Source organism: Polyodon spathula, chromosome 15 (assembly GCF_017654505.1).
Source record: "Polyodon spathula isolate WHYD16114869_AA chromosome 15, ASM1765450v1, whole genome shotgun sequence".
NCBI lineage: Eukaryota > Metazoa > Chordata > Actinopteri > Acipenseriformes > Polyodontidae > Polyodon > Polyodon spathula.
In genome coordinates, this window is record NC_054548.1 from 3,320,118 (window position 1) to 3,345,514 (window position 25,397).

The following is a 25,397-nucleotide window of genomic DNA, read 5'->3' on the forward strand; positions in this document are numbered from 1 at the left end:
GTCTGCAAGAGCACTGTTAAGGCTTTGTCCTCTGTATTTGAGAAGTCAGAACAATTACTTGTTTTATTTGCTTGTCAAGATATATGTTAGTAATTTTAAATAAGCCATGTTTTTTTAAAATAAATAGTACACTGAATCACTTAATTAAATGTTTTTTTTTAAAGCTGCACCTCTGTGTTTTTACTGTTCAGTCAATTTCCCAGAGGCTAGAAATGATAAGTTGGATCATAGAGGCAGAGTATTTTTTGTATTATTGACTCCACCATCAAGGGTCCTTGTTTTCAATTGCAACACAATGACAGTGCTTGTTTTTTACATTGTTGATTTGTAGCCATCTGGTGCTGTTGTCACAGAGAGCCAGACCTACAAGAAACGGACAGATTTTCAGAGCAACGATGATTACGCAGTGTATGTGCGAGAGAGCATTCAGGTAAGAAGGGCTTCAAGTCTAAAACCATACCATACATTTCAGGTCCCAGCAAGGTTGGGTACTGTACAAATGCAAAGCAAAAACTAGACAGAATTTCACTGCCTTACTAAAAATACTTGGCTGTCTAGGGTAGACTTGCCTTTTAGTGTTTGCTGGCATATTCAGCCACACCTGTCTGTTGTGCAGTGCAGTGTTAGACATTGCATCAGGTTTTTTTCTTTGGTATCCACACTTAAACGTGTGTTTTATGATAGTAATAAGCAGGGAAATAAATAAATTTCCTATCGTATAGCAGTTTCACGCACTCCAGGTTTTACTACGAGCTTGATCAGCCCCAGTGTATAGGTAACAAGCTCAGGTGAGTCTCCTATCCCTGATATGACTGATTGTATTTGATCACAGCTATCAGGTACTTGACTATATGCACCCTTTATTTTTCCAGGTGGGCATGATGGTGAGATGTTGCAGAACGTATGAAGAAGTTTACGAAGGGGATGTGGGGAAGGTCATCAAGCTGGACCGAGATGGGCTGCATGACCTGAACGTACAGTGTGACTGGCAACAGAAAGGAGGCACGTACTGGGTGCGCTACATCCACGCTGAACTGTTAGGTATGCTGGGCTTTCCTTTCCCCCGACCCGCAGTATTTCAAAGATTTCTAGCTGCAGTGTGATGGACATTCTTGCATGTTGGTTTCTTATGCCCTTAGGTTTCCCACCACAGAGTTCTCCTTCCCACGTAAAGATTGGCGATAAGGTTCGAGTCAAAGCTTCAGTTACGACACCAAAGTATAAATGGGGCTCCGTAACTCACAGGAGTGTAGGCGTTATCAAAGGTATTTTCTTAAATTGTTCATTGAAATGGGGGTTGATGTATTTATGTTATATTGGGTCTTTTCAGGGTAAGTTATTTCCTTTTGATTTTGAAGTTCCGTTTTCTCAATATTACGTTTCTCAGTGCATGTCTGAAAACAAAACGTGGTAGTGTAGGTGGCTGGCTGGTGGCATGGCTGTAGTGTTGTTCTGTAGCCCATGATGTATTAGATCTACTACCCCTTTTGAGATACTGAAGTCTCTGCAGACGTCAGATTCCTCTGTGGTCTGGGTTCATGCGCAGAGATTAAAATGTCTTAATGATTCAATTCTCCCATCCCATTCCACAGCTTACCACCTTTATAGTTGCCAGAAACTGTACTTCCCATTGTAGCAAGTGTGTCCATAGCTGACAGGAGTCACCTTTTTTAAACTGGGCTAGTAAAAATAAATAAATAAATAGGGTGCCATTTCTATTTGTCTTATGTGCAGCTTTCAGTGCCAATGGAAAAGATGTGATTGTGGATTTCCCTCAGCAGTCTCATTGGACTGGTTTGCTGTCTGAGATGGAGCTGGTGCCCAGCATTCATCCTGGAGTCAGGTTAGTGTCTTTTTGGAAATTGTGATTTTAAAATACTCTGAGATTGCAATCATCTTGGCTCAGTCAAAAATTATGAAGTAATACCAAAGAAACAAAGCTAAGGCGAAACACAACTGGGGTTATGAACAACATGTGACGCTAATGATCACTGGGCTCTGCTCTGTTCAAAACATTCCATACAGATTTTGAACTGGAGCAGTGCGTGTTTCATTAACTGTACCCTGCAATGTAACTGCATTGTCCTGTCAGTACAGCAGTGCGTGTTTCATTAACTGTACCCTGCAATGTAACTGCATTGTCCTGTCAGTACAGCAGTGCGTGTTTCATTAACTGCACCCTGCAATGTAACTGCATTGTCCTCTCAGCAGTGCGTGTTTCATTAACTGCACCCTGCAATGTAACTGCATTGTCCTCTCAGTACAGCAGTGCGTGTTTCATTAACTGCACCCTGCAATGTAACTGCATTGTCCTCTCAGGTACAGCAGTGCGTGTTTCATTAACTGTACCCTGCAATGTAACTGCATTGTCCTGTCAGTACAGCAGTGCGTGTTTCATTAACTGCACCCTGCAATGTAACTGCATGTCCTCTCGGTACAGCAGTGCGTGTTTCATTAACTGCACCCTGCAATGTAACTGCATGTCCTCTCAGTACAGCAGTGCGTGTTTCATTAACTGCACCCTGCAATGTAACTGCATTGTCCTGTCAGTACAGCAGTGCGTGTTTCATTAACTGCACCCTGCAATGTAACTGCATTGTCCTGTCAGTACAGCAGTGCATGTTTCATTGTCTGTACCCTGCAATGTAACTGCATTGTCCTCTTGGTACAGCAGTGCGTGTTTCATTGACTGCACCCTGCAATGTAACTGCATTGTCCTCTCAGTACAGCAGTGCGTGTTTCATTGACTGCACCCTGCAATGTAACTGCATTGTCCTCTCGGTACAGCAGTGCGTGTTTCATTGACTGCACCCTGCAATGTAACTGCATTGTCCTCTCGGTACAGCAGTGCGTGTTTCATTGACTGCACCCTGCAATGTAACTGCATTGTCCTGTCTGTACAGCAGAGCGTGTTTCATTGACTGCACCCTGCAATGTAACTGCATTGTCCTCTCAGGTGTGATGGCTGTCAGATGTTCCCCATCAACGGGCCTCGCTTCAAGTGCAGAAACTGCGAGGATTTTGATTTTTGTGAAAACTGTTTCAAAACCCGAAAACACAACACAAGGCACGCTTTTGGCAGGATAAACGAGCCAGGTAAGTTTTTTTTTTTTTTTTTTACTGAGGTCTGTTAAAAAAAATCAGCACAACTTCTTATTGCACCTTAAAACCACACCACCTAGCACTTCTTAGTGCTGTTGTAAAGGCACATGCGCAATGTGCTACTCATTTATTCAGTTGTTTCTCATATCTTCATAGAGCTATCTGTACATTTGTGATCTCTTTATTCTGCCTCGACAGTGTGTTTAACTTGTGAAATGTTTTCGTCTAGGGATAGTGCAGCAAGTTGAAAAATGTATGTTACACCAGTGCTTACTAGGGGCTGATAATAAACTGATTTGAAATATTAAATATTGTGTGTGCTATGTGCCCCACCGATTGGGACATGTGGAGTTTCACATGGTCCGCAGTTTAAATAGCACCTCCATTTAGCACTGCTCTTGGTCAAACCAGAAGCATTTTTTCTAGTGTTCTGTCAAGCAGCTATATAAACCACTGCATTTGTTTGAACACGGTAGTGATTCGAATATCGTTGCCTGGACATGGCTGAAAGCTGCTTCTTTTACTTGCAGGGCAATCCCCTGTGTTTTGTGGGCGCTCTGGCAAGCAGCTGAAACGCCAGCACAGCAGCCAGCGAGGAATGCTGATTGATGAGTGGTCGAGAGTGGTGAAGAATCTCAGTGTGTCTTCCTCTGTGGATCAAGCTTCTCGTCTCATCGACAGCAGTGAGCAGTGCTGGCAGTCGTCTGGATCACAGGGCAAAGTATGTTGAGGTTCCAATGTGATTAGCCTTCTTGTAGCAACCTCATAACGATGCTGCAGGTTCCATGCAACAGCCATCAACTGCTCCACCTTCTGCAACATGCTAACTTAGTCGTAGCTCATACAATTGTCAAATGCTGTTCTTAGACATGACCCAAATGCATAATCCCAGTTTTGCTTTGCTTAGGTGCATTAGGTTTAGTCTTTAGTCCAGTTATAGGTAAATGACCTTTCATGCTTAAAATGCTTTGTATTCTTGAACCCAACCCAGCTTCTGCTGGATATTTTCACACTGTTCTGAATTTCAATATATGTATTCCAGGATCACAAACAATACTGTGGTCCCCTTTAACTGTTCTTCCTGGTGCAGCTCTGGTTTCTGTATCAGCCAGAGTGAGTCCCATTGGACAGACCATGAAGAAAGTTCTGACTTTGTTTTACTACAGTATGTTGCTTGAAAATTCTGCAACTCTTTTAGTTGAATAGTATAAGAAGCAATGAGCAGAAAGATCTCCATTGATGATACTGCTGATTGTTTCAAGAGTAAGAGCACTTGGTCTGAAGCCTGGGTTTGCATTCTTTCAGCACCATGTTGCGTTGCTTCTGTTTTCAGCACTGGATTCGTCTGGAGCTCTTCCCTGACGTTCTAGTTCATAGGCTCAAGATGGCTGTGGATCCAGCAGACAGCAGCTACATGCCGTTACTGGTTGTGGTTTCAGGTAGGGAAGAGATGACAGTTCTACAGTGGTTACAAAGTAATACTTCAGGGGGCGCTCGCCCTGCCAGAAAATGCTGTTTCTTGTTTTATAATGAAAGTGTGTGTTTGTCTGTCTGTCTGTCGGTTTTAGTTTAGTATCTGCACATGCTAGTGTTTAAAGTATGGGGTCCTGCTTTGTTGTTCCAGGTGGGAACTCCCTGAACAACCTAATCGAGCTGAAGACAATCAACATTAACCCAACAGACACCACAGTGCCCCTGCTGAATGACTGCACAGAGGTACGGCGCAGGCATAGTCACTGTTACTCTCTGTAGGAATTGATTTTGCTTAATAATAAGATTAAGAGTAATATGAATGCATTGATTTTTCTTTATGCTAAAAGAGCATCCAGCCTTGGAAACACTTTAGTTTTAAAAAGTGAAGCATTTGCATGAAAACGTAACTTGCCATGCTGAGCTTCCTGATTGCTTTGTGTGGCTTCAGTATCACAGATACATTGAGGTTGCTATCAAGCAGTGCAGGAGCTCTGGGATAGACTGCAAGATCCACAGCCTGGGAGTAGTGGGGCGCTTCCGAGCAGAGGACGAAGATCTGGCCACCGTGCCATTCCTGGCCTCCGACAACGAGGAGGACGATGATGACAAGACCACCACTGGCAGGTACTTCTGATAACGGCTATGTATGAACCTGTACAGCACTGTCGTTTCATATACACAGCTACTGTACTGATAACAGCTATGAACGAACGTATACTGCACTGTTGTTTCATATACACAGCTACTGTACTGATAACAGCTATGAATGAACCTGTACTGCACTGTCGTTTCATATACACAGCTACTGTACTGATAACAGCTATGAACGAACCTGTACTGCACTGTCGTTTCATATACACAGCTACTATACTGATAACAGCTATGAACGAACCTGTACTGCACTGTCGTTTCATATACACAGCTACTGTACTGATAACAGCTATGAACGAACCTGTACTGCACTGTCGTTTCATATACACAGCTACTGTACTGATAACAGCTATGAATGAACCTGTACTGCACCGTCGTTTCACATATACTGATGATAACAGCTATGAATGAACAGGCTCAGTTACCCAAGTCCACACATTCACTATTAATTTTCCGTTAACAAAAAATATAAACATGATGCAAACTTCAGTTCGCTAACTATATTATCTAATGACAATAGGTTGATCATTTGCAGTGATAGCTTGTAAGATGAAATGGTTACAGAACCTCCTGAGACATGGCTTCAGCTCACAGTCGTTTCTCTTCCAGTCTTGTGAGAAAGAAATCTGCAGGGCTGGAATGTGCTGCGACAATTCGAACTAAAGTCTTTGTTTGGGGTCTGAACGACAAAGACCAGCTCGGAGGACTCAAGGGATCTAAGGTACAGTCATTCACGCTGGCATCTCTTACTCTGTGCTGTATTTGTACATACTTTTGTGATGGATCTACACTGATGTAGATTGATGCGTGTTGTTTTCCACTGCGTTCGTGCCAAACAATTGTTTGCACTGAAAGTCTTGCCACATGCTGGTGTGAGACGAGCCACACTGTTGTATTGGAGCTAGATCCTCAGCTGAGTGTTCGTTAAAATGGATCTCTTTTTTTTCTGTGTAGATTAAGGTCCCATCATTTTCAGAAACCCTCTCTGCATTAAATGTGGTGCAGGTGGCTGGAGGCTCAAAGAGTTTGTTTGCAGGTAAATGTTTTCCAGACTTTTTCCTCCCAGATACATTGGTAACCACTGGCTTACACGCAATGTATGAGTAGTCCCGTTGATTTTTAATATTTCTCACCTTGCTGTATTTGCTCTCCACTCCCAGTCACTGCAGAGGGCAAGATGTATGCCTGTGGTGAAGCGACCAATGGGAGGCTTGGGCTGGGGATTTGCAGTGGAACCATCCCCATTCCCCGACAGATCAGCGCTCTCAGCAGCTACATCGTGAAGAAGGTAGCGGTGCACTCTGGTATGGGATTCTCTTCAATTCAATTGACTATCCTTTAAATGATAACATGACAGTATTCAAATATAGCAGTCTGGTGGGGCTCAATCCACTCTGAACCTTGGCATTTCGATTGTGTTGTGAGTTCACAATAACACGTGGGTTCATCTAAAACAATGCAGTCTTTGTTTCAAAGATATGCAGTATAGAATGAAAAGGTTTTAGTTTTTTGGGCAAATTGATACACTTTTATTAGTAGTGAATATCGCAGCATTCTGTGACCCTTTTTAGACAGTAGAGGGCATAAATAAGGAAGAGTATTTGTAGCTGAATGAAACCTGGATAAGTAGTTGAGCCATCTGTGTTTACAGGAGTATCGCTCTCTAGAGTGAGAAACATATGCCTGTATTTGGAAGTTAAAAAATCCTGATAAAAATACCTGTGCAAATTGATATATAATTGGCATGCGTAAGTATTTGCATAATGATGTGTGTTTTTGGTATTCCCCATTGGTGTTAGACAGGTCCAGTGCTTCTCATTAGAATGTTTTGCTTCTATTTAAAGATGACATGATTGTATATTCAGTGATACTCGGATATTTATAAGGAAAGGGTCTGACTTGGGGACAAGGGCTCCTCCCTACACGCTCTGTAATACACCAGCTTGGTTGTACTTCAGTGTAATTGGTTCCTTTCTTTTTTTTTAGGGGGACGCCATGCAATGGCTCTGACTGTGGATGGGAAGGTCTTTTCTTGGGGTGAAGGGGATGATGGGAAGCTTGGACATTTCAGCAGGATGTAAGTTTCTTTTGACACAGCTTTTCTTTGTCACAAGCTCAGTACTACATGTGCAGATCTATAGGGCACTGACTTGCTATGAAGTGGCAGGACAGATCAAGATCAATACTATGTGTGCAGCTCTATAGAGCACGGACTTGCTATGAAGCAGGCAGGACAGATCAAGATCAATACTACGTGTGCAGATCTATAGAGCACTGACTTGCTATGAAGCGGCAGGACAGATCAAGATCAATACTACGTGTGCAGATCTATAGAGCACTGACTTGCTATGAAGCGGCAGGACAGATCAAGATCAATACTACGTGTGCAGATCTATAGAGCACTGACTTGCTATGAAGTGGCAGGACAGATCAAGATCAATACTATGTGTGCAGCTCTATAGAGCACGGACTTGCTATGAAGCAGGCAGGACAGATCAAGATCAATACTACGTGTGCAGATCTATAGAGCACTGACTTGCTATGAAGCGGCAGGACAGATCAAGATCAATACTACGTGTGCAGATCTATAGAGCACTGACTTGCTATGAAGCGGCAGGACAGATCAAGATCAATACTACGTGTGCAGATCTATAGAGCACAGACTTGCTATGAAGTGGCAGGACAGATCAAGATCAATACTATGTGTGCAGATCTATAGGGCATGGACTTTCTATGAAGCAGGCAGGACAGATCAAGATTAATACTACATGTGCAGATCTTTAGGGCACGGACTTGCTATGAAGCAGGCAGGACAGATTGTCCCAGCTAGAACACCCCTAGTGGGCATTGTGTTAATTTTAAATATGGTTTCTTGGTTTGATAATTTCAACATACATAGAATTAATTTTAGCAATGCATACCATTTCAGGACGTTAGGACCAGGGTTGAGTTCGTACTGACCATCTGCCCTCTTCCCTGGCTTTAGGAACTGTGACAAACCTCGCCTCATCGAGGCCTTGAAGACGAAGCGAATCCGGGACATTGCCTGCGGCAGCTCTCACAGCGCTGCCATCACCTCCAGTGGGGAGCTGTACACCTGGGGCCTGGGGGAGTACGGAAGGCTGGGCCACGGGGACAACACAACACAGCTGAGGCCTAAACTAGTAAGTCGTGGAGTACTGGAAAAAATCCCAGTGATCGACTGGTTCATGGTACTCATAGGCTTAATTCTGTGTTATGAGCAGTGGCAAGCACCTGTTAGCAGCATTTATTTATTTCTACCTTTTCTAGGTGAAAGTGGTTCTGGGACATCGAGTTATTCAGGTTGCTTGTGGAAGCAGAGACGCTCAGACGCTGGCATTAAGTGACGAAGGTAACGGTGCGTTTTCTTCGTGTCTTTGTTTTTAAATGTAGCGATGTGTTGTATGCGTTGACACAAGTTCTTGTTCGTGCAGGCCTGGTGTTCTCCTGGGGAGATGGGGACTTTGGCAAGCTTGGCCGAGGGGGGAGTGAAGGGTGCAACGTCCCGCAGAACATAGAGAGACTCAACGGACAGGGGGTGTGCCAGATTGAGTGTGGAGCTCAGTTCTCCTTGGCACTCACCAAGACAGGAGTGGTGTGGACATGGTACGCTTCAATAAGAGAAACACCAGGCAAACTGGCTAGACCAGTACAAAAAAAAAAAACATATACAAGACCATCTCAAAGCGCTTCACAATAATAAAATACAAATAAAGTAAAAAGGCCTGTAAAACAAAACAAAATATATATATATATAGTGTGATGCTACTGGATTGGTGCAGTCCTGTTTTTATTTACATTGTGTTTTGTTTTCTTGTGTACAGGGGCAAGGGAGACTATTTTCGGCTTGGCCATGGGACTGACGTCCATGTTCGCAAGCCGCAGGTAGTGGAAGGTCTCCGTGGGAAGAAGATTGTCCATGTGGCAGTCGGGGCTCTGCACTGCCTAGCTGTCACAGAGACAGGGCAGGTACATAACCTCCTTTCTATTGAAACACAATGCTTTTCCATTCCAGTAAGAAGAGATTTCCACACTGATCAGTGATCAATATGAGATAATGGTGAACAAAACAAAAACAAAGATCTTAATCTAATTTATTTTTCCACCTCCAAAGTTTACCAAGCAAATGTGTGAATGTCCAGTCACTTTTTTCCAATGGGTTACCACTGAGGGAAGATAAAATGACATGTAGTTTTTGCAACATTCATGCGTGAAGATTACATTATGTGTTTTCTCGTAAGAAGCATGTACTTAGATTAACTATTGATCTGCACGCACAATGCTAATTGGAAATGTGTGCATGGTGCTCCAGATCAGTATGGTAGAATATGAGTGAGTCCATGCTGGCTCTTTGCTAATGCGTTACAAGTGCTGCTTTTCTGGGCCTGAGTCAGACGAGTGTCTTCTGTCGGCAGGTCTATGCTTGGGGCGACAATGACCACGGACAGCAGGGGAACGGGACCACCACAGTCAACAGGAAGCCCACGTTGGTGCATGGGCTGGAGGGGCAGAAGATCAGCCGTGTGGCCTGCGGCTCCTCCCACAGCGTGGCCTGGACCACAGTAGATGTAGCGACACCATCCGTGCATGAGCCGGTCCTCTTCCAGACAGCCAGGGATCCTTTAGGAGCCTCCTATTTGGGTAGGAAGCAGTTTAATCAACGCGGCCGCGTCTCGTCTCCACTCCGCTCGTTATCTTACTGCACTCTTCTTTTGTTATGGACAGCCCCAGACTGATGTCAAGCTAACCCACAAAGTGCTATATCCAATCTAGTCTTGAGGACCTTGTCATTTTAACAAGCTCCCAGCTTCAGTCCTTCAGCTGTCCTGCTAGTGCAGTAAATCCCCATATCCGTGTTCTTGCTTTGAGTCTATACATAGGAAGCGTAACTGTAAACCTAGGAAGTGATTACTGCCCTTGCCTTCCTTGAGTCGGCTTCTAAAGCAATTCAGTGTGTTGCAAATCTTCAAAGGTTGAAGTAATGCTGCTGAAAGTGAGTAAGAAGTCATTGAAAAGGTACAGCGGTTGTGTGGTAGTTATGTAGCAGAGGCGCCCAAATCCATGGCGCAGTTTAGAGAACTGCTTATCCAGTTGTTATAAGGCTTGCTTTTACTTTTCCATACAATGGATGTCCTGGTGCTTGTGGTACTGATGACTTGCGTGTTGTATGTAGAGTGGGATGAATGGCAGTGACATGCTTGATTTATGATCTTGAAATGTGCCGTCTGTTGTAATGACTGTCTTATTAGGTGTGGGGTATTTGTTATTAAACACATCTTCAATGTGTTCAGAACAATTTCCACTAAACTAACCAATATAGTTCTTTATTTGTAGAAATATTTGAACACTAGAATTTGCAATGTTCAGTACAGAATATTGGTCATGTTGATATAATATGTAATATGCTTTTATTTGTTTATTCTCGTTTTCATATCCTCAATATTGTGTTTATCTGCAGGTGTTCAGTCAGATACAGACTCTTCCACAGTCAGCAATAAAATCAGCGGGCAAAACAATTCCAAAGCGAACCGCCCATCTCTGGCTAAGATCCTGCTCTCCCTGGATGGGAACCTCTCCAAACAGCAGGCTCTGTCCCATGTCCTCACTGCTTTACAGATCATGTATGCCAGGTAAGAATGGCAGAAGCTTCCCCTGTTCATTCTCTTCACTATAACCACACAGGGATGTTAGAACCAGGACTGAGGGATCTGCAGGTCCCACTGCATTAGAGTTGGACATGCATGTGGGAAACCACATTCTAGTTGTAATGAAACTCCAGCAGGACATTTCAAAAGTGTATGTGCTTATCAGAATGGGGATGCCTTTCGGCTGTGTCACACTGGCTCTGTCACGTGCTAATACATTTCAGATTAGCTCTTTCCTCCTCCTCCTTTGTGTAAATGGGCTGTGTTGTCTTCTCTCCAGTATCTTGACCCCTCTCATGCTGTCTCCACAGGGATGCAGTTGTGGGTGCCCTGATGCCTGCCAGTATGATTGCTCCAGTGGAATGCCCTGCCAGCTCCCCAGTCCCTCCCTCGGAGTCCTCCACAGCATCCAGCCCCTCTGAGGGGGAGGGTCCCCCATTCCTTACAGAGACAGAGGAGAGGTTGAGCCCAAACCCCTGGCAGGACAGGAGGGGGGAGGTAAGAAACAGGCACCCCGTATTGAAGAAGATGGAGAAAGCCATTCATTAAATACCACAAAAAAACATACTGAGTACAGTAGTACCGTCCCCTGCAGCAAGAAGGTCCGAGGCAATGAGACATGACACTGAAGGTACAGGTGATGGATAGAGGTTCTTAGAGTTTTTTAAGTTTTTTTTTTTACACAGTTGAACTATTACGTAGTTGACTTGTAAGCTGTACGTTATTACAAATGCCTTGTTTCTCTGCCACTTTAAATTGACCTCATTACATAGTTATATGTTTATTTATACATATGTGTTGCCAAAATCTCATCTCATATCAATAGGCAAAGTAACGGAGTGCTAGAATTGACAGAATATGTTGTTGCTGTCAATCAATTCACTTTAAGGTTTTCACAGATCCAATTCAAATGTACCGGTAATGCAATTTCTGTGGCATTCTTTTTATTTTTGTGTGGAAAAACCTGCACTGCAGAGCTTCTCAATCTGACACTCTGATATTTCTACATGTATTTTCTAGTGCAATATGTTCTTTTGTTTTAAAAGAACAAACCTCAGAAACAGCGTGTATTGACTTTGAAGTGCCAGAAAGCAAGGCTGTGCAGGATATATCAAGTTATAAGTGAAATGAAATCTTATACCACCAGTGCTTTCAATTTCATTAAAATAAAGTGAATTGAGTTTTTAAAGTAGTTGTCAGAATGGGAACACCTGTGGAAGGTAAGCCTCTGTTCAGATAGAAATACTCTTTGATAAGGTACAGCATGCCCTAGGTAGAGTATGTGTTGCACTGTGGTGTTCATTTGGACTTGTTTGTCTTGTGTGCTCAGGTTGCTTGTTCAGAAGATGCAGGAACCCCTTCTTCAGCAGTAACTCCTTCTGCTTGTGCTGCGTCTTCACGACCGTTTATTCCAGTAACGGACGACCCCGGCGCCGCCAGCATCATAGCTGAGACCATGACAAAAACCAAAGAGGTGAGCATGTGCAGGCTTCAACAGAGACAAACGCTTTGATAATATAAACCAAAGAGGTGAGCGTGTGCCGGCTTCAACAGAGACAAACGCTTTGATGATATAAACCAAAGAGGTGAGCGCGTGCCGGCTTCAACAGAGACAAACGTTTTGATGATATAAACCAAAGAGGTGAGCGCGTGCAGGCTTCAACAGAGAGAAACGCTTTGATGATATAAACCAAAGAGGTGAGCGCGTGCCGGCTTCAACAGAGACAAACGCTTTGATAATATAAACCAAAGAGGTAAGCGCGTGCCGGCTTCAACAGAGACAAACGCTTTGATAACACTGTGTAACAATTTTTTTTTTTTTTTTTTGTTCCTGGATAGTAAGTGTTATTTCCTAATTGCTTATGCCTCAAAAGTATAGAAAATGTCTATTATTCCCCACAAACTTTGCTTTTGTGACCAGGACAGTGATATTTTGAAATATCACTATTTCCAATGAGAAAACAGGAGCTTTTGTGTCTTTTCGTTCACATAAAGTCAGAAAAAACAACATATGAATCCAAATTAACATGTATTTATACTAAAGTAATACAAAGATGACTACAAAAGATTTAGAAGCGAGTAGTTTTTCGAGATTTACAATTATACTGTAAATTTACAGTTTGAGGCATAAGCAATTAGGAAATAACACTTACTACCCAGGAACAAAAATTGTGTTACACAGTGTAATATAAACAAAGGTTTAGCATCAACTAGAATTGTAGGATTGAGAACTTTTATTTAACGTCATGTAATCAAAGAAACTGCAAAGTGATATTGCAAAAGCTTATCAGAAGCCGTACTAATAGTACAGTATTTCATGTTGGATTTAGAAATGTCACATTTTTTGTTGGTTTTTCATTAAAGTATATGGAAAATGACCAAGCGGTATGTAATTCAATATGTTAAGGTAACATTATTCAGCAAGTTTCCTTCGACTTTATGAAGTACAGTGTGTTAATTCTGTAGGGTTTCTCTTGTACGCACTGGGTACTTTTTTTAAAGCATTCTTAAATGATCTTTTTGTTTTATTGTATTTATTTTATCAGGGACATATGTAATTATAACAAGTGTCACTTATGTGTCACAGGATGCATTGCGTTTTCATTTGAGCCAGTAGGCTAATTTCCAGTGACAGTTTTAACGCTTTGAAGCATTTTTCAGTTGTGTTTTTTTTTTTTTTATTTCTTCCTCATATTGAATGCGAGCTGTGAACCTTTTCTCTCAACAGGATTCTGAAAGCCACAGTAAAACGGCTGGCCCAGAGCCCCAGTACCTGGATGAATTCACAAGCCTGCTGGTCCCCGATGACACGCGGGTCATGGTGGACCTGTTAAAGCTAGCTGTATCCGCACGTGCCGGGGAGAAAGGGAAGCAGGTGCTGTCTGCCGTGCTGTCCGGAATGGGCACTGCCTACCCACAGGTTGGTAAACACGAACAGCTTGTCATGTATCTATCTTGGCAGGCTTGGAGTGTGGGTTTTCAGTGGCTGCTTGTGTCCTGCTGCTCTTGCTAACTGGCTTCCTCTTGGTAGGTGGCTGACATGTTGCTGGAGCTGTGTGTCACAGAGCTGGAAGATGTGGCTTCAGACTCGCAGAGTGGGCGTCTGTCTGCACAGCCAGTGGTGGTGGAGAGCAGCCATCCCTACACTGACGACACCTCCACCAGTGGCACTGTTAAAATACCAGGTACAAACTAGACTAGACTCACGGCTTATTAGTCACTATTTTTAGGAATGTACCTTTTTTTATGGAGCCAAATCTCACTACCAGTTGATAGAAGGGTACTTGTTTCTTATTGTTTTTCTTTGGCTGTTCACAGTTCTGCACTGAAACTGTTTAATTTGCAGTTCTATCCGTTTCATTTCTGTCTTTCCTCACTAGCTAAGTTACGTTTTCATTGCTTGTTGAAATGCTGGTTTCCTCTGCCCTGACTTTCTTGTGCCGGTTGTGTTAGGTGCTGAAGGCCTCAGAGTGGAGTTTGACCGTCAGTGCTCTACAGAGAGACGCCATGATCCACTCACTGTAATGGACGGTGCCAACCGGATCGTGTCTGTCCGATCAGGTGACGCTCAAATCGCTTTTCTTTCTGCCCCGTTTCCTTGACGGTCATACAGCGAATGAAATCATATCCATGATATCGACTACGTGCAATTTCGGAGCACCTTGCTTACGACTTTTAGTCCAAGGCATATAATTCTAGCAAGCACCTGACTACTATTCAGCCCGAGATCCTCTTGCATTCTGATTTGAATGAAACTGTCAGAATGGTCGAGTCCAGACCTCTGTTTGAATGGACTCAGGTTGTTGTAAATGCTGCTGTCTGATTGTTGTGTATTGGCAGGTCGAGAGTGGTCGGACTGGTCCAGTGAACTCCGTATTCCTGGTGATGAACTGAAGTGGAAATTTACCAGTGATGGTTCTGTGAATGGCTGGGGTTGGCGCTTCACAGTGTACCCGATCATGCCTGCTGCAGGTGCGTCTTACACTGCATATTGAGACCCTTTCGATTTATTTAGATTTCATAAGAATGTGTTTAAGCTGTTTATTTATTTTAATACAGGCCCAAAGGATCTGCTGTCTGACCGCTTCATTCTATCCTGCCCCTCGATGGACTTGGTAACCTGTCTCTTAGATTTCCGTTTGAATTTTGCCTCAAACAGGGGTATAGTTCCTCGCCTGGCAGCCTCACTGGCAGCTTGTGCACAGCTTAGTGCCCTTGGTAAGTTTATATTGCTGCTGTACTACATGTTGCTGTATTCAGAAAAAGTAAGGATGACTAAACTCAAACAGTTATACATAATAAAAAGCATTAACAGCAGTGAGGCAGTTGTTTCTAAGCTAATCTTCAATGCTGGTCAGTAGATGCATGTTATCTGCAGTTTTGAATTCCTTAATGAGCAGACCTTTCTGCCTGTGCCTTTTTTTATTTTTGCTTTCAATGGTTTTATTTGTGATGTAATTTGTAGCAGCCAGCCTCAGGATGTGGGCCCTGCAAAGACTGCGCAAGCTGCTGACGACGGAGTTTGGACAATCCATCAACATCAACAGGATCCTGGGAGACGGAAACGGGGAGCCTCGCTCTGTGGTACGCTGCACAGGAAACTGGAGCTCTGCAATTGCAGGGATGGAAATATCACTCCTATTGCACAGCAGTTTTACCCATCCCAGGGTAAAAAGCTTGATTAGGCACAGTGTTTATGTAACAAGCTCAGGTGTGTCTTATTAAACTCGTAGTATAATCAGGAATGGCTCAAACTGCTATGCAATGGGAGTCTTAGTTCCATCCCTGAATTGGATGAATTTTTGGCTGCCAATACTTTGTAGTCTCATACACTGGGCAGGGACTGGACAGCTCCAAGTATAGCAGCAGCATTGTCCAGTGTGTATCCCTAGAGAGGCACCCATACCGTTTGCACAAATGTATGATTTTAATTGAAGAGTATTTCTTTTGAGGTCCTATTGAAGGTTTTGTGCATGCAGCTCATGGAAACCTCCTTTCCACTTGCTGGCCCCTGCAGTGTTCTGTTTTGTTGGCTGCATGGTGCTTCGCATGGCTCCATTTCTTTTGGTTTTGTTTTGTAGAGTTTCACCGGAAGTGCTTTAGCCGCTCTAGTGAAAGGACTTCCCGAAGCTTTGCAGCGGCAGCATGAATATGAAGATTCCATCGTGCGAGGTGGCAAGCAGCTGCTTCACAGCCCCTTCTTTAAGGTAAGCATTGCAGTCCATACCTACATATACAGAGGAAACACCAGGGAGCTGTAATAAGAACTAAGAAGTGGTCATTAGCACACAATGTTGAGCTGCCATGCCAAGGCTCCTCCAAGGTGCAGTTGGCAGAAGTTTACTCATTTTACTCGTTTCTGTGGAATCTTATTCCATCAGTCACAGCAGTCTATTCACATTTCATAAAACCTAAGTTTAATGAGTTACACAAGGGCAGTCTTTCTAGAAAGTTACTTAGTATTAACTCTTTCAGCACTACAAACCTGTAAAGAGGTCTAGGAACTGTAACTCCACTAAACACAGCAGGCCAGATAACCAGTCCTATGTCATTGTTGTATTTCTGTATGAGACTGTGAAACTTTAATTAGCTGCACTGTTTGCACTGGGGTTGTCTTTTTTTTCTTAATTTAAACACTACAGTAAAGGCTTTGAAAGTATGTCTTAATACGCACCATAGCCTACAAGCTCTATTCTGACTACCTGCGTCTTACTGAGCATCGGGAGCACATTGCAGCTACTATGCACACCTTTTCATTAGCGGTGTAAAAAAGGATTTGGACTAAGCTTATCTAATGCATTTCTGTGTGGACAGTATTCAACATGTTATCAACCTTTCTGGCTTAAGAGGGACCCAGTCTGTGGCTCCCATAGCATGGCTGTGTGTGGCGCTCCAACCATGTTACTGTGAGCTTGAAGACCAGGGAGCCCAGTGTGGTATTGAGCTGGAGGAGGTGGGGTGTTTAAATGGTTTCCTCTGTGTTTGTTTAGGTGCTGGTAGCTCTCGCATGTGACTTGGAGCTGGACACTCTCCCTTGCTGTGCAGAAACCCACAAGTGGGCCTGGTTTAGAAGATACTGTATGGCGTCGAGGGTAGCTGTCTCACTCGATAAGAGAACTCCTCTTCCACGGCAGTTCCTCGATGAGGTAATTTACATGTATTTTTTTTGGTTTTTTTGGATGTTGTGTGCGTCCAGTAACTCTAGTGCTGGTGGTTCTCTGTGTGCATCCCTTGGCATTATAATGATTCATCTCTCCACCTTGAGCCTTTTGCACGGTGTGGGGAAATCACCCTGGAGAAGAGAATGAATCACTTAAGGTGGTAAAGCAGCTTATTTGTAGTAGAGCAAAGAGATTCATTCAGAGTACCACCTTAAATCACCATTGTTATCAATTCTATGTGTATACATCTTAATGTAACGACACCAATGTTAGTTTTTAATTGGTTAGTGAATACACTATACAGAATACAAGAAGAATGAAACGACTGTGTTTGGGTTCATTTTGCTTTCTTTCCCGGTCTGTAAATTTGTTTGTTTTCAGGTGGCCAAGAAAATCCGAGAGCTAATGGCAGACAATGAAAACATGAATGTGCTCCATGAAAACCACGATGTGCACAAGAGAGAGCAAGACGAGCAGCTGGTGCAGTGGATGAACAGGTGAGGAGGGGTCTGCTGAGGCAATGAACACAGTGCTGTTTATCAGCTCCAATCAGGGATGTGTTCACTACGTACTGACATGCAAATCCTCCTTCTATGCAGGGTTGACTACAGGTCATAGTGGTATTCTGATAATGAAGCAATTCTAAGGTTGTCCGTTGTAGCTAATCTGTGACATACCTTTTGTACTAAAATGCAGGAGGCCTGATGACTGGACTCTATCAGCTGGAGGAAGTGGCACTATCTATGGTTGGGGTCACAACCATCGAGGTCAGCTAGGGGGCATTGAAGGGGCAAAGATCAAAGTGCCGACTCCTTGTGAGGCTCTAGCCACTCTGAGGCCAGTGCAGCTCATTGGTGGGGAGCAGACTCTGTTTGCAGTCACTGCCGATGGAAAGGTGACCAAAAAACTCATTTGAATAATTGTGTTCATTTATTTATTTATTCCCTAGCCTTTTGGTTACTTGCAACCTTGCTCCCTTGTGTTTTTTATGTTGTCCAGCTCTATGCAACAGGCTATGGGGCCGGTGGGAGGCTGGGGATTGGAGGCACAGAGTCGGTGTCCACACCCACCCTGCTCGAGTCCATCCAGCACGTCTTCATAAAGAAGGTGGCGGTGAACTCCGGCGGCAAGCACTGCCTGGCATTGTCATCCGAAGGAGAGGTGTATTCCTGGGGGGAAGCCGAGGATGGCAAACTGGGCCATGGGAACAGGAGGTAAGAACAGGAAGATCAGCTACAAAAAGCACCTGCCGCTTTGTGACACAGATCATATGAAATAAAGTAGGACTGTGCTTATTCATATTATCATTTAGTGCCATTGTTTTCTGTGAAGGGGGGTGGACATTATATAATAGCCAGTGTGAAAATTCTCGTTTCTTTTCTTTTAAGCCTGTCGCATACAGAAATACAGAGGATATCAATACCTAATTCTCACAGGTGTTGACAAGGAACAAAGACTGCTGATGAAATAATACATGACATGAATGGGTTTTAGTACTGTGAGTGTGCTCTGCTTCCCCTCAGCCCTTGTGACCGGCCTCGCGTGATCGAGTCCATGCGTGGTATTGAGGTGATTGATGTTGCTGCGGGAGGAGCACATAGTGCCTGTGTCACAGCCACCGGGGAGCTGTATACCTGGGGCAAGGGCCGCTACGGGCGCCTGGGCCATGGGGACAGTGAGGACCAGCTCAAACCCAAACCGGTATGTTTCACAGCGGAGCCCAGGGCCTGTGCTCTGTGATCTGATTGCAGCTCTGCTGCATACAGGCTCGAAGAATCAGAACGTGCTGATTATGAAGAACGCACAATCAGTAAACTCTGAGCAGCTATGAGAATGTATAAAGTTTATTATTTGCTTGCTTGAACAAACTCCTGAAGTTAGTGCTAGATGGTGATGAATTAGTGCTAGATGGTTTTGAGTGATGGGTTAGTGCTAGATGGTGTTGAGTGATGAGTTATTGCTAGATGGTGTTGAGTGATGAGTTAGTGCTAGATGGTGATGAGTGAGTTAGTGCTAGATGGTGATGAGTGAGTTAGTGCTAGATGGTGATGAGTGAGTTAGTGCTAGATGGTGATGAGTGAGTTAGTGCTAGATGGTGATGAGTGAGTTAGTGCTAGATGGTGATGAGTGAGTTAGTGCTAGATGGTGATGAGTGAGTTAGTGCTAGATGGTGTTGAGTGATGAGTTAGTGCTAGATGGTGTTGAGTGAGATGGGTTAGTGATGAGTAGTGCTAGATGGTGTTGAGTGGTGATGAGTGAGTTAGTGCTAGATGGTGATGAGTGAGTTAGTGCTAGATGGTGAGTTAGTGCTAGATGGTGTTGAGTGATGAGTTAGTGCTAGATGGTGTTGAGTGATGGGTTAGTGCTAGATGGTGTTGAGTGATGAGTTAGTGCTAGATGGTGTTGAGTGATGAGTTAGTGCTAGATGGTGTTGAGTGATGAGTTAGTGCTAGATGGTGTTGAGTGATGGAGTGAGTTAGTGCTAGTGGTGATAGTGCTAGATGAGTGAGTTAGTGCTAGATGGTGATGAGTTAGTGCTAGATGGTGTTGAGTGATGAGTTAGTGCTAGATGGTGTTGAGTGATGGGTTAGTGCTAGATGGTGTTGAGTGATGAGTTAGTGCTAGATGGTGATGAGTGATGAGTTAGTGCTAGATGGTGATGAGTGATGAGTTAGTGCTAGATGGTGTTGAGTGATGAGTTAGTGCTAGATGGTGATGAGTGATGTTAGTGCTAGATTGGTGTGCTAGAGGTGTTGAGTGAGTTAGTGCTAGATGGTGATGAGTGAGTTAGTGCTAGATGGTGATGAGTGATGAGTTAGTGCTAGATGGTGTTGAGTGAGTTAGTGCTAGATGGTGATGAGTGAGTTAGTGCTAGATGGTGATGAGTGATGAGTTAGTGCTAGATGGTTGAGTGCTAGATGGTGTTGAGTGAGTTAGTGATGGTGTTGAGTGATGAGTTAGTGCTAGTTAGTGCTAGATGGTGATGTGATGAGTGCTATGAGTTAGTGCTAGATGGTGATGAGTGAGTTAGTGCTAGATGGTGATGAATGAGTTAGTGCTAGATGGTGATGAGTGAGTTAGTGCTAGATGGTGATGAGTGAGTTAGTGCTAGATGGTGATGAGTGAGTTAGTGCTAGATTGTGATGAGTGATGAGTTAGTGCTAGATGGTGTGGGAGTTCCCTGCAGGGACATGATGACAGTCCCATGTTTCTGTAGGTGGAGGCTCTGCAGGGCCACCGCGTGGTCGATGTGGCCTGTGGCAGTGGGGATGCACAGACCCTCTGTCTGACGGATGATGACACTGTCTGGTCTTGGGGAGATGGAGACTACGGCAAGCTGGGGCGGGGAGGCAGCGATGGCTGCAAGGTCCCGATGAAGGTATGAGGGATTATTCTAATCTCATCAGTGGAAGGATAGTGGAAGCAACTAGATTCATTTTACTATGTATCTTAATCCATGTTATTAATGATACTGGACAACAGTGAGTCAATTGAATCAAGCACAACTGTCTAATCATATCCTTTATGAAAAGAGTGGCAGCCTTTCCTAATCAGAAAGGCAGGTTTAATTAGAGTTTGGCTGAAGAAAAAGAGCTTTAATCCGTGCCTCTCTTGGATGTGGCTGTAACACCTGATCATTTCCTCTAGGCATTGTGCTAGCTCTTGCAGATAAAGTCAACTCTCAATGGATATGTGGCTGCATGAAGCAGTGAAGAGTAATTGCATTGATTCAGTGATGGAGTCCTCCTGAGGGGCTCTGTGCTTTCAAATCACAAGACTTCTGAACCGTCTCTTGTATTGTGCAGATGGACTCTCTCACTGGCGTTGGAGTTGTAAAGGTGGAATGTGGATCTCAGTTTTCTGTAGCTCTTGCCAAGTCTGGAGCTGTGTATACATGGTATGTGGAATCAGAATGAACAGCTGTAAGCTTGTATTCTGTACTCTAGTGCAGGGGTTCCCAAACTGGCCTGCGACGCAGTCCCAAGTGGGCTGTGAGCAACCATGTTCTTTTGTGAATATATAATAACAAAAAGCTACAATAAAATACTAATGAAGGAAAAAATAAGATTCAAATGAAAAATGTTTATTTGCAGCATTAGAACTTTAAAATGTTTTGAATTTGTAATTTTTACTAAGTGCTAACAGTGGGCCGGAGGGCCTAATGTAGCTGAACAGGTGGGCCTCGGGGAAAAGTTTGGGAACCTCAGCTCTACTACACTGTGCTAATGTAGTGAGTCCTTGAGGGCTTATGATATGTAAGTGATTCAGTACATGCTGTGTAGGTGGGTCCATTGAGAAGTAAGCATTTCCTTCAAAGAGGAGTGCATTTGACACACAGACATGTGAAATAGAGATCAATATGTGCTTCCTAGGGCAGTGGTGTCTGTGTGCTGTTTGAAATGTCAGATTGTAATTACGGATTGTATTTGTTGCTGTTGTTTTTGCTTCTATTTGGGAGGGTTAGATGCACATCATGGGAGGACAATCTAGTTAACATGTATTAAATTAAACTGCCTCCCATGTGCCCTGATGGCATACATCTCCAAATCCCAGCAACCCATTCAGGAAGCGAAGACGTCTGTGCAGTAGCCTGTCTTTGAAAGGCCAGATAAGACTGCCATGGGGACCTAACAGCCATTTCCATTGTGCTGCATTCCTCTGCAGTCTTGCATTTCCATTGTGCTGCATTCCTCTGCAGTCTTGCATTTCCATTGTGCTGCATTCCTCTGCAGTCTTGCATTTCCATTGTGCTGCATTCCTCCACAGTCTTGCATTCCTCTGCAGTCTTGCATTTCCATTGTGCTGCATTCCTCCACAGTTTTGCATTCCTCTGCAGTCTTGCATTTCCATTGTGCTGCATTTCTCCACAGTCTTGCATTCCTCTGCAGTCTTGCATTTCCATTGTGCTGTATTCCTTCACAGTCTTGCATTTTTAATCTCGCACAGGGGCAAAGGTGACTACCACAGGCTGGGCCATGGCTCTGATGACCATGTGAGGAGACCGCGACAGGTCCAAGGACTGCAAGGGAAGAAAGTCATTGCTATTGCCACAGGGTCTCTTCACTGTGTATGCTGCACAGAGGATGGTAGGGCATGTGCATGCTACAATACACAAGCACTGAGCAATATCATGCGTTTCCTCTGGGTTATAGTAAATGTTTTAATGGAATGCTGTGGGTTCTGGGGTAATTATTCCACAGTGTGTATGACTGAATCACATGCGTCAGTCCTATTCAGTCTCTTTGATCAATTAGACCTATCCTGAATAAGACTAGGTCTGTGTTTCTTGTTTTTGTATTTTAACCCCCAGACTATTTTACAAGTGACTTCAATACTAACAAAATAAAAGCATGCTTCTGTTTAATATGGGTGTGCTGCGAAGCTTGTTTTCAGGTTACTTTTGCACTCAAGTCAGTCAGTTAAATGTACCGAATCCTCTTTCAGGAGGTTTAATCTTTGCGGCGTCCTTCTCATTATCCCTGCAGAATGTCTTCTTTCCCTTTCCTGTTCGAAAGCCCGAATGTGTTCAGCATACAAAGTACAGTACCGTACTACAATTTAAATGATAGTTTGGATTCAACTGAAGCACAGGATTTGTGACCTGTTTCTGTATATTAATGCTTCTGTGTGAAATGGTGAACATGTTATTTGGCATAGTACTTGTTTTTTTTATTGCCAATGTTGTTAGTTTTTTTTTTTTTTTTTTTTTTTTTTACAGAATTTTGATGTCCTTGCTAGTTATTTTCAACACAAATACATTGCTGTTTAAGAGAAACCTCTGCATTGTCTTATTTATATCAGGAGAAGTGTACACTTGGGGGGACAATGATGAGGGACAGCTTGGAGATGGAACCACCAACGCTATCCAGCGCCCCCGCCTGGTGGCAGCTCTGCAGGGGAAGAAGATTAACCGTGTGGCTTGTGGCTCGGCTCACACTCTAGCCTGGTCCACCAGCAAACCTGCCAACGCTGGGAAGCTCCCTGCTCAGGTACTCCACACTGCTCTGGTACAGTATGTTAATATTCACCTACTGGTGTAAAAGTGAGCTAGATAGCCAAAAGGCTTGTCTTGCCTGATATATTTTTTGTCAAATGAAATGCAATTCTAGAGCAATGTACCTAATAAACAAACAAAAAACTTCCAGGTTCCCATGGAGTACAACCATCTCCAGGAGATCCCAATCCTTGCACTGCGGAACAGGCTGCTGCTGCTGCACCACATCTCGGAGGTCTTCTGCCCGTGCATCCCCATGTTCCACCTGGAGGGACGGCTGGGTGAGGCCGGCCAAGGGCCTTCCGTCGGCTTTCATACACTACGTGGGATACTGATCTCACAGGGCAAGGTGAGCGGCCACATCGCTGGTGAACTGCTTTACTTGTGGGTCTTCAAAAGTAGCTGTGCTTTTAACAAGTGGAAATCATCTAGTTTTTAATTATTTTTTTATTAACTGCTGAAAACAAATTATTTTCTTCTATGTGTTGCCTAATTGTATTGCTAAAAACGAACTTCAAAAGAACAAACAAAACTATGAGGCTGCCAGCTGAAATATATATTTTCTTCAGCTTTTTTTTTCAGAATGTCAAAATGAAAAGTTTATTCACACTAGTTAGTGTAATTGAAGGATTGTTGTATATAATACAAAAGTATCCACATTCTCTGTGTGAATAGTCCCTAATCTAAACCCGGCAAATATATATCTATATATATTAATATAATATATATATATATATATATATATATATATATATATATATATATATATATATATGTATGTATATGTATGTGTGTAATGTGTGTATGTAAAGTGTGTGTGTTTATGTGTAACATGTTGGAATACTGATTCAGTGACCCCCTGGTCTCGCTCACATAGGAAGCTGCATTCCGCAAGGTTGTCCAGGCAACCATGGTGAGAGATCGGCAGCATGGACCGGTTGTTGAGCTGAACAGAATACAGGTACTGTTGGAAACCATGGGCTGTACTTGCAGAGTGTTTCCTGCAGTCTTTAATGAATCCTATTTCTGGAAAGCAGAACAAATCACGTTAATGTTACCCAAACAAAAACAAAACCCCTTGAGTGCTTTAAACAGCTTGCAATAAATATATTGCATCAGTGTGTGATTCGGGTGTTGTAAAATTAACAGGCTTTTTACAAGAAACAGGAGTCAATTCAAACTGGTGTAAAAGCTTAGAAAATATGGCCCCATAAGTTTAATTCATAAACTGCTTAGGTTTCTGCTAAAGTTTATACTGTATACTGCCAACTTAGTATCTGACATATTATTGTTTAAATGTATATGATAAATCTATGTTAAATGGTCCTGTCCTGCCCTGACTGGTCTGGTAAGTAAAGCATAGAGGGGTTTGGAATGGTTCCTGAAACACTTTCTTAACACCAATATTTAAGACACAGCTCTTGCCCGGGAGCGCTAGCACGTCTTCTCTCAGCGATTTCTGATGTTCTCTCTCGGCTGATGCAGCTTTCAGTCTGGGTATTTCGCTCTAGGTTCTGGTTGTGCTGTACATGTGATTTATTTGACAATGCTGGAGACTGTTATCCTTGTGTGAAAGCTTTGTATCCCTGTCCTCCCAGGACTGCAGTTTATTAAAGACCACTGCACCTTGCCCCAGAGCTACACAAATAATATGTCTTTGTTTACAAACATGCACAGTGCTTGACCATGCCAGAATGCCATCACAACTCATGTGCCTGCATGCTTGTTCCCCAGGTGAAGCGCTCCAGGAGTAAAGGGGGCTTAGCTGGTCCAGATGGCACAAAGTCTGTCTTCGGGCAAATGTGTGCCAAGATGGGCTCCTTCAGTCCGGACAGCCTCCTCCTTCCTCACCGCGTCTGGAAAGTCAAGTTTGTGGGTATGTTGAGCCAGTCCGCTGAATTATTTATTCCATATTTGATTACTTCAGTTCCCAATGCTGTCCAGAGCATAATATCATTTTGAATTCATGTTAGAAAACTGTTACCTGAACAAGCATTTATCTTTAAGTTTCTTGTTGCTAGTTTTTTGTAACTATCCAGTAATTATCTTGCTAAATCTAAGCCAGTATACAGCTATGGACAAACATTTTGCATTACCCTATAGAATTAACTAATTTTGCTTCATGAAGTTGAATGAAACCTGCTGAATAATGTTACGTTCACACATTGAATTGCATACCGCTTCGTAGTTTTCCATATACTTGATTTGCATCAGCCACCTCTCTCTGTGGTTATCCAAGGATTAGCCTGTACAATAAGGGCTTGATAATATCCACACTGATTCCCTGCTACAGTCCAGTGCTCTGAAACAGTTTTTGCAGGATTGTAGGCTGATCAAATCAGCCACTTT

General features: G+C 43.3%; 1 protein-coding gene across 2 annotated transcripts in view; it reads left to right on the forward strand.

Annotated features, from left to right (window-relative positions):
• The window catches only part of LOC121327935 (E3 ubiquitin-protein ligase HERC2-like), a 71,730-nt gene that overhangs the window by 41,152 nt on the left and 5,181 nt on the right, over positions 1-25,397 (forward strand). For both annotated transcript variants that reach the window (XM_041272292.1, XM_041272293.1), the window contains exons 48-87: positions 332-430; positions 873-1,041; positions 1,140-1,265; positions 1,735-1,843; positions 2,957-3,096; positions 3,633-3,823; positions 4,436-4,541; positions 4,727-4,818; positions 5,024-5,199; positions 5,836-5,947; positions 6,181-6,262; positions 6,387-6,530; positions 7,213-7,303; positions 8,213-8,390; positions 8,518-8,599; positions 8,682-8,853; positions 9,072-9,216; positions 9,663-9,888; positions 10,706-10,877; positions 11,204-11,390; positions 12,223-12,366; positions 13,621-13,812; positions 13,924-14,077; positions 14,346-14,453; positions 14,733-14,864; positions 14,952-15,110; positions 15,358-15,476; positions 15,974-16,099; positions 16,883-17,038; positions 17,435-17,550; positions 17,750-17,948; positions 18,053-18,267; positions 18,577-18,754; positions 20,271-20,432; positions 20,860-20,951; positions 22,001-22,140; positions 22,856-23,043; positions 23,200-23,397; positions 23,926-24,009; positions 24,783-24,924. In XM_041272292.1, the coding sequence (XP_041128226.1) occupies positions 332-430; positions 873-1,041; positions 1,140-1,265; positions 1,735-1,843; positions 2,957-3,096; positions 3,633-3,823; positions 4,436-4,541; positions 4,727-4,818; positions 5,024-5,199; positions 5,836-5,947; positions 6,181-6,262; positions 6,387-6,530; positions 7,213-7,303; positions 8,213-8,390; positions 8,518-8,599; positions 8,682-8,853; positions 9,072-9,216; positions 9,663-9,888; positions 10,706-10,877; positions 11,204-11,390; positions 12,223-12,366; positions 13,621-13,812; positions 13,924-14,077; positions 14,346-14,453; positions 14,733-14,864; positions 14,952-15,110; positions 15,358-15,476; positions 15,974-16,099; positions 16,883-17,038; positions 17,435-17,550; positions 17,750-17,948; positions 18,053-18,267; positions 18,577-18,754; positions 20,271-20,432; positions 20,860-20,951; positions 22,001-22,140; positions 22,856-23,043; positions 23,200-23,397; positions 23,926-24,009; positions 24,783-24,924 (5,803 nt within the window). The remainder of the gene's footprint in view (positions 1-331; positions 431-872; positions 1,042-1,139; positions 1,266-1,734; positions 1,844-2,956; positions 3,097-3,632; positions 3,824-4,435; positions 4,542-4,726; positions 4,819-5,023; positions 5,200-5,835; positions 5,948-6,180; positions 6,263-6,386; positions 6,531-7,212; positions 7,304-8,212; positions 8,391-8,517; positions 8,600-8,681; positions 8,854-9,071; positions 9,217-9,662; positions 9,889-10,705; positions 10,878-11,203; positions 11,391-12,222; positions 12,367-13,620; positions 13,813-13,923; positions 14,078-14,345; positions 14,454-14,732; positions 14,865-14,951; positions 15,111-15,357; positions 15,477-15,973; positions 16,100-16,882; positions 17,039-17,434; positions 17,551-17,749; positions 17,949-18,052; positions 18,268-18,576; positions 18,755-20,270; positions 20,433-20,859; positions 20,952-22,000; positions 22,141-22,855; positions 23,044-23,199; positions 23,398-23,925; positions 24,010-24,782; positions 24,925-25,397) is intronic.